Genomic DNA, 15075 nt, shown 5'->3' with positions numbered 1-15075 from the left:
TTTCATGGTCACAGATGCTAGTTCTGTATATTCTATCAATTTATTCTGCCGCATTTATTTTGTAGGTACCTCTTTTGCTTTCCATTTTTTGGGGCGTCTCTTTTATGCCAACAGGCCTTTGCAATTGTTTAAAATATCTCTCTGAGTAGCCTGTGGCTTTAATGATCGCTCTGTATTGCTTTTAAACATTTGTATGTCACTGAGGTTGTGCAAGAGGGTGGCATACAAATACAGTTGTACCTTGAAAGTTGAACAGAATCCGTTCCAGAAGTCTGTTCAACTTCCAAAACGTTCGGAAACCAAAGCGCGGCTTCTGATTGGCTGCAGGAAGGTCCTGCAGCCAATCGGAAGCAGCAAAGGACATTTGGCTTCTGAAAATCGTTTGAAAACCGGAACACTCACTTCCAGGTTTTGATCGTTCGGGGGCCGATTTGTTCGGGAGCCAAGGCATTTGAGATCCAAGGTACAACTGTACTTTGTAAGTAAATAAATAAATAGGATCACACTGCATGTTCCCATTCAAATCAGTGGGACTTAAGTCACAACTAACTTGGCCAATTGATTTTAATGGTACCTAAGCTCAACAATAGTGATGTATGGAAGTGAGAGCTGGACCATAAAGAAGGCTGATCATCGAAGAATTGACGCTTTTGAATTATGGTGCTGGGGGAGACTCTTGAGAGTCCCATGGACTGCAAGATCAAACCTATCCATTCTTAAGGGAATCAGCCCTGAGTGCTCACTGGAAGGACAGATCCTGAAGCTGAGGCTCCAATACTTTGGCCACCTCATGAGAAGAGAAGACTCCCTGGAAAAGACCCTAATGTTGGGAAAGATGGAGGGCACAAGCAGAAGCAGACGACAGAGGACGAGATGGTTGGACAGTGTTCTCGAAGCTACCAGCATGAGTTTGACCAAATTGTGGGGGGCAGTGGAAGACAGGAGTGCCTGGCATGCTCTGGTCCATGGGGTCACGAAGAGTTGGGCACGACTAAATGACTAAACAACAACAGCAATAACAAGCTCAACAAATTGGGGCTGCAATCCTTCCCCCGTTTACTTAGGAGTAAGCTCTTTCAACTCTGTGGCACTACCTTCCAAATAAACATGGTTAGAATTGCACTGTTACTCTGGATCCAGCCCATTGTTTCCTCTTAATCTCAGGGCAAGTCGAAGAGGAAGAGGAAGTGATTTAATCCTCAATGAAGAAGTTGGGGGAAGTACTATAAAGTATCAGAATTCTGCACTGCTGAATTTCAAACGGGAATAAACCTTTTGTAAAATGTAACTGAAACATAAATCAGCCTAAAAGAGCAACTTGTGCTTAAATAAAATAGTGAGAAGATGGTTTTGAGTAATGCCCTCTTATTATATGAGTTATACATCAATCATTGTTTTCTCTACTAATTATGCACACTTCTTAAAAGCTTCTTTTATCATTGTTTCATCCCTTTTAGTTCGTTCTGCCAATTCATTGCAAATAACCGACATGCTGGTTAGCACAACGAATAATACTACTCCAGTTGTAAAGCAAGGTATGTATTCAAAATTTAGCATTAAGTACGAATTATAGGGTTCTCTCATCAGCGTGAGATGAAATTCAAAGAGGTACCAGTGCATTAAGAACTGTCTATTGTTGTATTTGTCAGTTATGAGCACGGAAATGGGAACAAACTACCACTTTTGTCAAGTGTAAGTGAAATGTAAATGAACCTAAAATGGAAACTTATTTCCATGATACCTTTCTCTCCTGTACGGCACTGATATGCAAATACGTTTTGATAAAACATACCGAAAAAGCTCAGGCTTGATGTGAATATATATGGTTGCATTAAGATTCTTTTTGGTGGAAGATGGTCAATGTGCAGGAATACATGTGCATTTTTAAAAAATATTTTTTCAGTTTTTAAAAGATATTTTAACAAGAATACAAATCCAATGTTACAATAAACATGAATATTTTGACTTCCTCCTGCCCCTTTTGAGGTTTCTTATATTACATATTTTTGCTTCTGACACTGCATTTTCTTCGTTATTCCAGTTATTACTTAATCCTTGATTTCTCCTTGAATTTCATTTTAACTGGTTTAAGTTAACCCTGCTAATCAACTTCTATGTGTACAATAACCTTTCAGATAATCCATACATTTCCCCCAGTCTCTGATAAGTCTTTCTCCTCTTGGTTCCTTATAGCTCCTGTTAAGCTTTGCCATTTCAGCATAATTCAATAATTTCAGCATAATTCAATAATTTAAACTGCCACTCCTCCATCGTTGATACACAATCTTCTTTCCATCTCTGAGCGTTAAGCATCCTGGTCTCTGTTGTAGCATAAAGGTAAAGGGACCACTGACCATTAGGTCCAGTCGTGGCCGACCCTGGGGTTGCAGCGCTCATCTCGTTTTACTGGCCGAGGGAGCCAGTGTACAGCTTCTGGGTCATGTGGCCAGCATGACTAAGCCGCTTCTGGCAAACCAGATCAGCGCACAGAAACACCGTTTACCTTCCCGTCAGAGCGGTACCTATTTATCTACTTGCACTTTGACGTGCTTTTGAACTGCTAGCTGGGCAGGAGCTGGGACTGAACAATGGGAGCTCACCCCGTTGTGGGGATTCAAACCGCCGACCTTCTGATCGGCAAGTCCTAGGCTCTGTGATTTAACCCACAGCACCACCCGCGTCCCTGGGAGTAACCCCTGTAAATTCAGTAAGACTTAATTTGGAGTAGACATATATAAGTCTATTTTTAGTGTTGTTGTCATTTTGCTGCGGATTGCTGTGGGTCTGCGCTGTCTTCCCTCCGGAATCGCAAGCGAGGAGAGTGCTCTTGCGCTCAGGATCTGCTTGCTGCAACGGTGGGAGAGAGGGACCAGTGACAAAGGTCTACAGAAAGCCTCTCCCCTTGCCAAGCCCTGCTTTGCTGCCAGGCAGGAAGGAAGTTCCCCCACCCCAGGCTGGCACAGTGGCGAGGCTTGGCGAGTCCTCGCAAAGCCCTATCTCCGCACTGGACTGACAGGGGGCAAGCTTTGTAAAGGGTTTCTCCTTAAGAAGTGCTTTTCTCCCCGCTTAGGGAGAAGCCCTCGTGGAGCCTAATGACGCCCCCCTCCACCTCATTACAGTAGTGCAGACACACCAAGTCTATAGGGCTGAGGCCTCTTCAGCCCTCTGATGTTCCCTGAAAGGGGGTTCAGGCCCCCCAATCATGAGGGGGCAGAGGAGGCCTGCTGGGATGTTGCCCCAATGCTGTGCGGCCCGACGGGATGTTGGCCTGGGCCAACCAGCATGGCATGGTGTCTGGTTGGCCTCTGCCAGTGCAACAGTCGCCATGCACGCACACAGCTCTGCAGTGTTGAGCGCAACTCGGCTCCCGAGCAGTGGCAGCAGGGAGCATTTTGATTCGAGCACTGAAGCATCTCAGACCACCCCTGATCTTGGGTTTGGATTGCTCCCTCAGTAAGTACCGTATTTTTCGCTCTATAAGACGCACCAGACCACAAGACACACCTAGTTTTTGGAGGAGGAAAACAAGGAAAAAAATATTCTGAATCTCAGAAGCCAGAACAGCAAGAGGGATCGCTGCACAGTGAAAGTAGCGATCCCTCTTGCTGTTCTGGCTTCTGGGATAGCTGCGCAGCCTGCATTCACTCCATAAGATGCACACACATTTTCCCTTACTTTTTAGGAGGGAAAAGGTGAGTCTTATAGAGCAAAAAATACGGTACCTTGGCTCAATTCCTTTTTATCTTAGACCTTCGCTAGTTTCTCTTCTAAAAGCCATATTTTAAGGAGCAAGTACTCCTCCGTGAGTCTTCGCTGTACTGGAGATTGAGGCTTGTCGTTTTTGTGATCCACAGTGGTGCGGAAGGCAGAAAGCAACAGCTGGGGAAAGACGGATCCCTTTCGCCATGTTTTCCTGCTGGCAATCTGCACTTGCACTCACATGTGCTTCTGGGGACCGGCGTGTAATGTGTGGATAGTGGTTAGAAAACAAGGAATGAACATGCATGCCACACAATAAGATATCCTTGAAACATTTCGAGTGTGTACATGGAAACCGTTGCACTAGTTTATAAAAAAAATTTGCACCGTGGCTCCATTTGCCATAAACTCTGGAAACCACTTGAGCTGCAGTCAAACATCCCGATAACTGGAAGAAAGCCATTTGTGTTGGAAATAATTGAGTAGCGTTATGATAGGGTTGCCATATTTCAAACAGTGAAAATCCGGACGGAAAAGTTGTTGAGTTGCTGCTGACGGCGGTATTCCGGACGTATGGCAACCCTACATTATGACAAATCAGTACTTTATTCTTTTATTTCCTTTTTTAAATAGAAAAGGAGCAATTTCTACCTCCGGTGTGTGGTTCAATGCCTCAGCCTTAATTGTCTGCTTTGCGATAGACATGTTTCACTTCATCCTGTCTTTTGAAACACACATTCAAGAGATAAAGGTAAAGGGTAAAGGGACCCCTGACCATTAGGTCCAGTCTTGACTGACTCTGGGGTTGCGGCGCTCATCTCGCTTTATTGGCCAATGGAGCCAGCGTACAGCTTCCAGGTCATGTGGCCAGCATGACTAAGCCGCTTCTGGCGAACCAGAGCAGCGCACGGAAACGCTGTTTACCTTCCTGCCGGAGCGGTACCTGTTTATCTACTTGCACTTTGACGTGCTTTCCAACTGCTAGGTTGGCAGGAGCTGGGACCGAGCAACGGGATATCACCCCGTTGCGGGGATTCGAACCGCCAACCTTCGGATCGGCAAGTCCTAGGCTCCATGGTTTAACCCACAGCACCACCTGCGTCCCTATGCTCATTCATCTCCACAGTGAACAACGGGTGGAAATCTGCATTTTATTTTATTTTTGCAAAACCCTGGTAAGGGATTGTACATAATCAGAGTGCCCAGATCTCAGGAAAGAATCGTTCCACTCTGGTCTGAGTACTGCTTTTACAGCTTTACTAAGACTTTTTCATGATGCAATAAAAAGAAACAAACTATTCTAAAGAAAAAAAAGAGTTTAGAAAAAGTGAAGAAAAAGAGCTGGAAGAATGCAAAGTCCTCTCTCATGATATGTCCTAACTATTACCCCACGCGGACAAAGATGCAAACTCTCAGCTCTCACCTGGAAGCGCCCCTTTCTCTGCCCAGCCTCCAACCCTGGGAGATCTCCTCTTCCCTGCCTCTCGCAAAGGTCTTCTGCCAACTATCTGTCATCTCCATCGCAGGCAATGTACTGCAGGCAGAGACGCAGGTGGCTCTGTGGTCTAAACCAAGGAGCCTCTTGGGCCTGCCAATCGGAAGGTCAGCGGTTCAAATCCCCGTGACAGAGTGAGCTCCCATTGCTCTGTCCCAGCTCCTGCCAACCTAGCAGTTTGAAAGCAAACCAGTGCAAGTAGATAAATAGGTACTACTGCAGCGGGAAGCTAAACGGCATTTCTGTGCGCTCTGGCAACCGTCACGGTGTTGCGTTGCGCCAGAAGTGGTTTAGTCCTGCTGGCCACATGACCTGGAAAGCTGTCTGTGGACAAACACTGGCTCCCTCGGCCTGAAAAGCGAGATGAGTGCTGCAACCCCATAGTCATCTCAGACTGGACTTGACCATCCAGGAGTCCTTTACCTTTACTGCAGGCAGAGACATACCAGAATAGGAGGGCAACCAGGATCAATTGCAGCACATGAGTCAGGGCACTACGCCACCCTCCTGGTTGCAGGGGTGCCAGGATAGAGCAGGCAGAGTGGCACGGAGTTTGCAGGAAGCCCCGGATTGCGGGTGGCAAGTGCAGATCTGTGTGAACGTGCGCCTCCTACTGCCAGGACTGTGCTTTGCTAGCCAATGGCCTGCCCCACCCCAGTATTATTTTTTTGCTGCGTTATGAACATGTGACAACAGATGGTGCTATAGGGCAGTCAGACGGGTGGGGTACAAATAAATTATTATTATTATTATTATTATTATTATTATTACAGTGGTGCCTCGCAAGACGAAAAGAATCCGTTCCGCGATTCTCTTCGTCTAGCGGTTTTTTCGTCTTGCGAAGCAAGCCCATTGGCGGCTAAGCGGATTAGCGCTATTAGCGATTTAGTGCTATTAGCGGCTTAGCGGGCTTAGCGGCTAAGCTGTTAAAAGCCTATTAACGGCTTAGCGGCTTTGAAAAAGGGGGGGAAAGCGGGGGGAAGCAAGCCCATAGGGAACTTCGTCTTGCGAAGCGCCTCCGCGACGGAAAACCCTTTCGTCTTGCGGGTTTTTCGTCTTGCGAGGCATTCGTCTTGCGGGGCACCACTGTATTATTATTCTCAGTGCTTTTTTCTGGGGGGACACAGAGGGACACATACCCTTAAACATTTTGTGAATCTTAAGTTTGACCTCATTGAGGGTCAGTAGCTCAATATTAGTAGGAAAATGAGAGTATCTCTAAAGATTTTTTAAAGGAAAAAAAAACACTGATGATGATGATTTTTTCTCTATCTATCCCCAATGGGATTTTGCATTGAGAGCTCTTATACTGTTTCTTTTTATAGTGTTTTTTTATTATCAGTATAGATCCAGCCTTAGTTTGATCCAGGAGGGCCCCTTCTCATGAGAAGTCTCTCTCCTTCTTTCCACACAAATATCTGAGATCTTTCCGGATCATATGATTGTAGCTGCAAGAGGGTTTATTGCACAAAATGGAGGCCTGTAAATAACACAGGAGGCATGATGCTTATGGATATTGTCGTGGCAACTGCACATTGTATAGTTATATGCACTCTTTCTGAGTTTGTCAAAGTCAGTAGTAGTAGTAGTAGTAGTAGTAGTAGTAGTAGTAGTAATAATAATAATAATAATAATAATAATAATAATAATAATAATAATTTATTTATACCCCACCCATCTGGCTGGGCTTCCCCAACCACTCTGGGCGGCTTCCAAAAAAATATTAAAATACTGTAATACATCAAACATTAAAAGCTTCCCTAAATAGGGCTGCCTTCAGATGTCTTCTAAAAGTCTGGTAGTTGTTCTCTTTGACATCTGGTGGGAGGGCATTCCACAGGGCGGGTGCCACTACCGAGAAGGCCCTCTGCCTGGTTCCCTGTAACTTGGCTTCTCACAGTGAGGGAACCGGCAGAAGGCCCTCAGCGCTGGACCTCAGTGTCCGGGTAGAACGATGGGGGTGGAGACGCTCCTTCAGATATACTGGACCGAGGCCGTTCTTTTACATGAGACCGTGTAATTCTTTTATATCATATGAGATATAAAAATTCACAGCATATTATTCTCTGAAGGAGAACTACTTGATAATGATTTACAACTGGTATTTAACTCCGAGTAGGCTTGCTAAGATGTATAAGGCTGAATCAGATAAGTGCTAGAGGTGCAATGAGGTTGAGGGAACGATTTTTCATATGTGGTGGGCCTTTGAAAGGGTAAAAGAGCATTAGGAAATAATCCATAATGAATTGAAAATAATAAAAGTACTTTTCAAAAAAAAAAACCAGAGTCCTTTTTGTTGGGGATAATTCAGACGGAAATTCCCAGGTTTCAAAAAAATGTTATTTATGTATGCCACTACTATGGCCCATGTTTCATTAGCCCCAAAATGGAAAACGAGTGAGGTCCCAACGAAAGAAGAATGGCAACTTAAATTGATGGAATATGTGCAGCTTGCAGACTTAACATATACAATAAGAGAGCAATAAGAACATACGTTTAGAGAAGATTGGAAAATGTTTATTGAATATATAGGGTGAAATTGTGTACACTTGAAAACGTTGGCAGCATTAAGACAAATTCAACAGTGTAAATAAGTTTTGATGGATGTAATAATGGAATACTGAAGGGTTTAGTTTATTTAAAATATACAGGGATTTATGATATGTAAAACGAACCATGGAAAGAGAATAAGGGAAGTCATTGATATCTTACAATTACTTAAATGAGTATTCAAAATTGCAAACATAAAATTTAATAAAAATTATATATACAGTGGTACTCCAGTTGCGGATGGGATCTGTTCCGGAGCTCCGGTCGGATCCTGAGGTTTCCACAACCAGAGGGACCACTTCTGTGCATTCACGCAGCGTGGTAGAGCACTTCTGCGCATGCGCACACGGTGAAACACTTCCGGGTTTGCTGCTTTTGCAACCCGAAGTTTATGCCGCCCAAGGTTAACGTAAGCCAAGGTGCTAGGTAAAAGGTAAAGGTACCCCTGCCCGTACGGGCCAGTCTTGCCAGACTCTAGGGTTGTGCGCTCATCTCACTCTATAGGCCGGGAGCCAGCGCTGTCCGCAGACACTTCCGGGTCACGTGGCCAGTGTGACGAAGCTACTCTGGTGAGCCAGAGCCGCACACGAAAACGCTGTTTACCTTCCCGCTAGTAAGCGGTCCCTATTTATCTACTTGCACCCGGGGGGTGCTTTCGAACTGCTAGGTTGGCAGGCGCTGGGACTGAACTACGGGAGCGCACCCCGCCGCGGGGATTCGAACCGCCGACCATGTGATTGGCAAGTCCTAGGCGCTGAGGTTTTACCCACAGCGCCACCCGCGTCCCAAGAGTTCCGTGTCCCAAGAAGAAGAATTGACCAAAGCACAGGACTGTTAGAATTCGTGTGTCAAATTTAATTTAATGAACCCCATTCGTTGTGACTTGTTTGTTAGTGCAAAACATTGCCTTGGTTTTTATCTACTTCCTTCAATTCAGTTTCTTACGTGATTTTTAAAATATTTACCTCCATATAGGTATGCATGCTTTGTTTCTCTGCATTTTAATTTTTATAAACAGCAAATGTTAAAGGTCCTAGGCTTTTAATCATATGATATAAATATGGTTTCTCATATTGTATAATCCAAAGCCTATGACTTTTAACATTTTGCAGTGTTGCGGCACCTTGTAGACCCCTACAGTATTGGCATTTAAGCAGCCGCTTAACACTCACCTGTTTACCCAGAGGCGATCTAGCAATGTTGATGTATCAGTCCAATCTACTGATCTGTGATGTCTTTTGTACTTCTTTTGTGAATGCAATGCCATTGTTGATTTCATGCTCTTTGTGGTGTGTGTGTGTGTATACACACACACACACACACACACACACATTTCTTTGAAATAATTTTTAATTTGATTTTCAAGAATATAAACATACAACAAAACCAATTCTGAACTCAAATATCAAGATCACTTTGAATCTCCTGACTCCCCACCCTCATCCCTTCCATGGTCCTATTAAGACTTTTTCAAATACGCGTCTTCTTTCCAAATAACCTGCTGAGAACCTAAACGCAGCAAGCAGAGGAGCACATCTTTTTAAGAGGTGCCCAAACGCAATGGAATGTATATAGTTACATACAGCCTGTTACGTTGTTGTGTTGTTATCAGTTTTGGAATTTACGTGACAAAGGGTTTGGTAGTGTTTTGAGAACATAAATGCAGCAGGCAGAGGAGCGCATCTTTCTAAGAGGTGCCCAAACGCAATGGGGGCATTAACGATTTGGTGGATCCTTAATGAGCTTCTCCTTCCTCCTGTGCCCAGAGTCAGTCCTGCTCCCTTCCCTCTGTGTGATGCGCAGGGACAGAGGCCTTTGCAAAGCCAACGAGAAAAGGTTCTTCTACAATCTCACTACCGGCAAATGTCATCCGTTCAATTACAGTGGCTGCGGTGGGAACGAAAACAACTTTACCTCTAGAAAGTCCTGCCTGCAGATGTGTAAGAAAGGTATAAACACAACAGTCTGAGGTATAAGGGTTAATATTTTTCCTCCACTGGGCGAAAAAGGTAACTATCTGATACATAAGTCAAGCAAATTTAGACCTTTAAAAAATATTTATAGAAATTTGAAAAATAAACGATAATTCAGCAACATTTAAAATTTAAAATTCCGTTCATCAACCTAGGACTTTCCCTTCCACCGCTCCATGGTTTTCCCCTAGTTCCAATTCTTGCTGCATATTATAATTATTCTATAATAGGGACTTCCGGTTTGCTGCGGAGGCAATGATGGCGCGCTCTGTGTCTTCTGTCTGAAAGACGACACAGTTCAGGCTGAAAGAGCTTTGGGGGTGTGCCCCAGGGCTAGGTGCCCGCCGAAAAACTCCCCACGGAAGAGTGGGGACTCTAGGGGTCCAGCAGGGCATGCAAACTCGCCGATCATAATCCCCCGACTGCCGTTTTTGCGCGGGGGGGAGGAAAAGGCTTGAGTCCGCTCACGGCTCCGCCGCGCTCTACAGCCGAAGCCACACACCGCCACCATAAGCAGTGGATTTTCCAATTAGAGATAAAAACCAAATAAGGAATTAAGAGAAGAAATTAGGTTTAAATTGATTGATTTGGTGAAACAGAAGCCAAAAGGGAAGTCAGCTTCCGATTTCTGCGGGCAGGCTCTGTAAGGGGACTTTTTGTGAATGGGAGCAGACCATAGTACTTGCAGCTATGGAGATTTTGTAACAGTTTGACTTTGGACATTTGAGAGACTCTCTTTCTCTTGGATACATATTGGCTACAGCTGTGTCAAGTTGTCCTCTGGATAAAGGTAGGATGTAAATTGACAGCTGGGCAGAATTTGACAGATTGATACTTTGGCAGAGTAGAAAGCAAAAAGACTTACATAAAAGTACTGTGGAAATATAAGCTTTAACTTTAAACCCTTGAACTCGGTGGCACAAAACTGAAGCTAAGCAGGAAAACTCTTCATCATATTGGGGGAGAAATTCCCCAAGAAGGAAGGAGAACCTGGAATAGCTGGAGTTGGATTTGATATTTAGTGCTTACTGAAGACCAGGGAAATTCATGCAATACTACCTGCCAATAAGCAATTAATTAATATCTTTGGACATCCTGGATGCATATTTTTCAAGCCTAAAAATTGGAAGATTTGGATTACAATATATTGCAGAACTGTACATTTGGATTTACATTTCGGATTTAATTCTGGATTACAATTACAAACTCTCATTTGCCGCCACTTTTTTGGAAAAGGAAAAGAACGATTGAAGAGAAGTACATAACCTTATATTAACTTTATATTAACAGTCTGTATCGGTTTTTAATATCTGGTTTTAGTTTGGGGGAGAATTGTCCTGTTTGATATATGACATGCAATTTTGAATAAGTAAGATTTGGTTGGGGGTTAAGGGGCCTGAGAGTGATAACAGTCATTTTCTGTTTTTTACAGGTTTTATTGGGTATTTTTTGCTCTTCCTTCTGTCTGTTTTTTTTTTTTTACTGTTTTACAAGGACTGGTGGGGGGGAGGGAACGCTTTAAGGGTAAAGGGAAAATTTTATGGTTCAGCTTGGGAGTGGGGAAATACTTTCACTTCTGGGCTGAACTAAGAAACGCAGGTGTGACCTTGAATAGATCAAAACAAAGGCATTCAATTGTGGGAAAACTCTCTAGCTTAGATATGGCAGGCAAACAAGATACAGGAGCTGTCACAAGGAATCTCCTGACTCCCCATCCCTCCCATGGGTCCTATTGATCCTATTTTCAACTGCATATCAATACTTCTCCATTTATGTTTATCTTTCTAAGTTATCCATGCACTCTATTATATTACAAGTGTGTTTAAAATCCTGCCAATGTTTTAACCCGCTGACAATGATCTTGTATATAAGGTATAAACTTTTCCCAATCTTATTTTAAACAATATATATATTTTCTTAATGTTGGCGGAACACAAATCTTTTCACACAAATAAATAAATGAAAAGACTGAGTAGTAATCAGCCCTTTCACCATCTCTTCTGAATGTGGACCATTCTGTCTGTTTCCAGATGATGTCACTGGGTTCCCCCCCCCCCATCCCTCATTCTGTCCACATTAATCTGCACTTTAAAAGAATACTTTTTCAAATACACGGCTTCTTTCCAAATAACCTGCTGAGAATTTAAATGCTGCACAGCTGACGAAGCCCGGTTGGGCGAAACAAGGGATTATTCTGGAATCCTTGTCTTATTTTCTGCATGTGTCATTCTTATTTTCTGCATTTGCCATTCTTCCAAGTTTTTCGTCTGACACCTGCATACAAGGAACGCTAGAATTCTGAAAAGCATTTTCATGTGGAACACTACAAGATTGATATAAGAATTCCACACCGTGGATATTGCCAATATAAAAACTGAATAGACTGTCTTTCCTGATCAATCTTCTGGACTTTAATTTCTCATAATATGTTTTGTTTATATGATAAGTTGGTCTATAGAACCATATATTTTGATATGATATGTTGAATCTCATTTTAAAAGAATGTATATAGTTACATACAGCCTGTTACGTTGTTGTGTTGTTATCAGTTTGGGAATTTATGTGACAAAGGGTTTGGTAGTGTTTTGAGAACATAAATGCAACAAGCAGAGGAGCGCATCTTTTTAAGAGGTGCCCAAATGCAATGGGAGCATTAATGATTTGGTGGATCCTTAATGAGCTTCTCCTTCCTCCTGTGCTAGAGTCTGTCCTGCTCCCTTCCCTCTGTGTGATGCGCAGGGACAGAGGCCTTTGCAAAGCCAATGAGAAAAGGTTCTTCTACAGTCTCACTACCGGCAAATGTCATCCGTTCAGTTACAGTGGCTGCGGCGGGAACGAAAACAACTTTACCTCTAGAAAGTCCTGCCTGCAGATGTGTAAGAAAGGTATAAACACAACAGTCTGAGGTTGTTGTTTAGTCGTTTAGTTGTGTCCAACTCTTCATGACCCCATGGACCAGAGCACGCCAGGCACTCCTGTCTTCCACTGCCTCCCGCAGTTTGGTCAGACCCATGTTTGTAGCTTCGAGAACACTGTCCAACCATCTCGTCCTCTGTCGTCCCCTTCTTCTTGTGCCCCCAATCTTTCCCAACATCAGGGTCTTTTCCAGGGAGTCTTCCCTTCTCATGAGGTGGCCAAAGTATTGGAGCCTCAGCTTCACGATCTGTCCTTCCAGTAAGCACTCAGTCTGAGGTATAAGGGTTAATATTTTTTTCCTCCACGGGGGGGGGGGGAGTAACAAGTCAAGCAAATTTAGACCTTTAAAAAAATATTTATAGAAATTTGAAAAATAAACAATAATTCAACAACATTTAAAATTTAAAATTCAGTTCATCAACCTAGGACTTTCCCCTCCACCCCTCCATGGTTTTCCCCAAATTCCAATTCTTGCTGCATATTATAATTATTCTATAATAAGGTTACCAGATATTTTTTCAAAGAGTCCAGGGACACTTTTCTTTTTTTAAAGAGGGGAGGGGGAGTTATTTTTTAAAAAATTATTAAAAAAATAAGAAGTAATATCTTCTCTTCTGTGGTCTCCCCTGTGCAAATCTAAATCCTTGCACTGATGGAACGAGCTAGTTGGGTACCAGCCAACATGAGGACAGGTCCTTGTTCTGAGGGGGGGGGGGGTTTCAACCTAGGATTAGACAGAAGAGAGTGGGAATTCAGAGCCAGGTTTAGTACATCACATCCACAGGTCAGCAAACTAAGGCCGGGGGGCCAGATCTGGCCCAATCACCTTCTAAATCCGGCCCACAGACAGTCTGGGAATCAGCATGTTTTTACATGAGTAGAATGTGTCCTTTTGTTTAAAATGCATCTCTGGGCTATTTGTGGGACATAGGAATTCGCTCATTCCCCCCCCCCCCCCGAAAAAAACTAGTCTGGCCCCCCACAGGGTTGGAGGGATGTTGACTGGCCCCCTGCTGAAAAAGTTTGCTGACCCCTGATAATTTTTCACATCTATGTTTCTTGTTCCCTCCAGGTTTCCAAGGCAGAATGAAAATTCGCCGGAAGAGAAAGAAACAAGCGAAGCTGATAGATGGGGAAATTGTCATTGAAAGGATATAGCTTCCCTTCTGCCATCTCTGCCTATCATTTGCATTTCCTGCCTTATTCACACATATTATTTATCGAGATTTTATGCTGCTGCTTTTGTGTTTCTTCTTTCTCCTGTACATTTTGTAGACAGTACAAACTGAAGCTTTCGCTGTTAAAACTAACGCCTGTCCTATGCTGGTTGCATAGAAATCAGTGGGACTCCCCCCACCCCACATTTAAATGTTGACCAGTTTCCATGGTTATAAGGCTCTGATCCTGAATTTTTGTATCCTCGGTATTCCCAATTTTCGCCTTTGGATAACCCATTTTAATCTGCAGTCATAACTAATCTACCATAATAATTGCTGCGAAGGCTATAAGTTCTATTATATGGGCTTTGATAAAGAAGTGGCTTTGGAATTGCAGATGTACAAAGTAAACCTATGCCTGTCTCCTCAGAAGTAAGTCCTACTGAGGACTCAAGGAAGCTTGCTTGCAAGTACAGAGGTACCTCGGTTTACGAACTTAATTCGTTCCAGAAGTCTGTTCTTAAACCAAAGCATTCTTAAACTGAGGCACGCTTTCCCTAGTGAGGCCTCCCGCCGCCAGTGCCCTTCCACCGTTCAGCTTCCGTTCAGCTTCTGAGGCAAAGTTCACTAACCGGAACACCTACTTCCGGTTTTGCGGAGTTCGTTCACCAAATAGTTTGTTAACAGGGCTGTTCGTAGACCAAGGTACCACTGTAAGTATATATTGGCCTGTAGCCTTGCTCCTTATTATTTCCACTATAGTGGTGACAGTTTGTGGTCAACAGATCCAAAGACTAGAATTCACATCATCCCTGGCCATTGGCCGTTGACTGTGTGACCTGGAGCAGATTTTCTGTCACTATTTTAGAAAAAAAGTCAACAGGCAGGGGGATTGGTGTTTGTTAGGTTATGGAGTATAAAATTATACCTCATGTGCTTTTATAAAATAATGACATTGCTATTGTCCAGTTTCACTTTTCTATATACTTTTGATAACTGCGATTCTGGAGCATTTGAATGCTATTTAGCAAAGGGAACTGGTGTCAATGGCTTTACTAGACACTCAGGAATCTGAGCTTTCTCGTGATTCGTGAATCCTTTCAACGGCTGACTGCAAAACCAGAAAAAGCTCCGAAACAAGGAGGTTTGCCAGAAGAAACAATCGTGAGAGCTCCCCACCTCATAAAACTCGATATATCCCCCCCCCCTTTTTTTTGCTTGTAAATACTTGGTTCCATTTCTGTTTATTATGAAACTGAGTCATTAAAAAAATCATCATAACAAA

The 15075-nt window shown here is 43.3% G+C and overlaps 1 protein-coding gene across 3 annotated transcripts in view; it reads left to right on the top strand.

Annotated features, from left to right (window-relative positions):
* The window catches only part of TFPI (tissue factor pathway inhibitor), a 50826-nt gene extending 35751 nt beyond the window's left edge, over window positions 1-15075 (top strand). For 2 of the 3 annotated variants that reach the window (XM_077917207.1, XM_077917201.1), the window contains exons 6-9: window positions 1458-1535; window positions 9511-9693; window positions 12420-12602; window positions 13706-15075. In XM_077917207.1, the coding sequence (XP_077773333.1) occupies window positions 1458-1535; window positions 9511-9693; window positions 12420-12602; window positions 13706-13791 (530 nt within the window). In that variant the 3' untranslated portion in view covers window positions 13792-15075. The remainder of the gene's footprint in view (window positions 1-1457; window positions 1536-9510; window positions 9694-12419; window positions 12603-13705) is intronic. The other variant, XM_077917213.1, reaches the window with a different exon arrangement.

Source organism: Podarcis muralis, chromosome 1 (genome assembly GCF_964188315.1).
Source record: "Podarcis muralis chromosome 1, rPodMur119.hap1.1, whole genome shotgun sequence".
NCBI classification, from domain to species: Eukaryota; Metazoa; Chordata; class Lepidosauria; order Squamata; family Lacertidae; genus Podarcis; species Podarcis muralis.
This window is presented reverse-complemented; position numbering and strand designations above follow the sequence as displayed.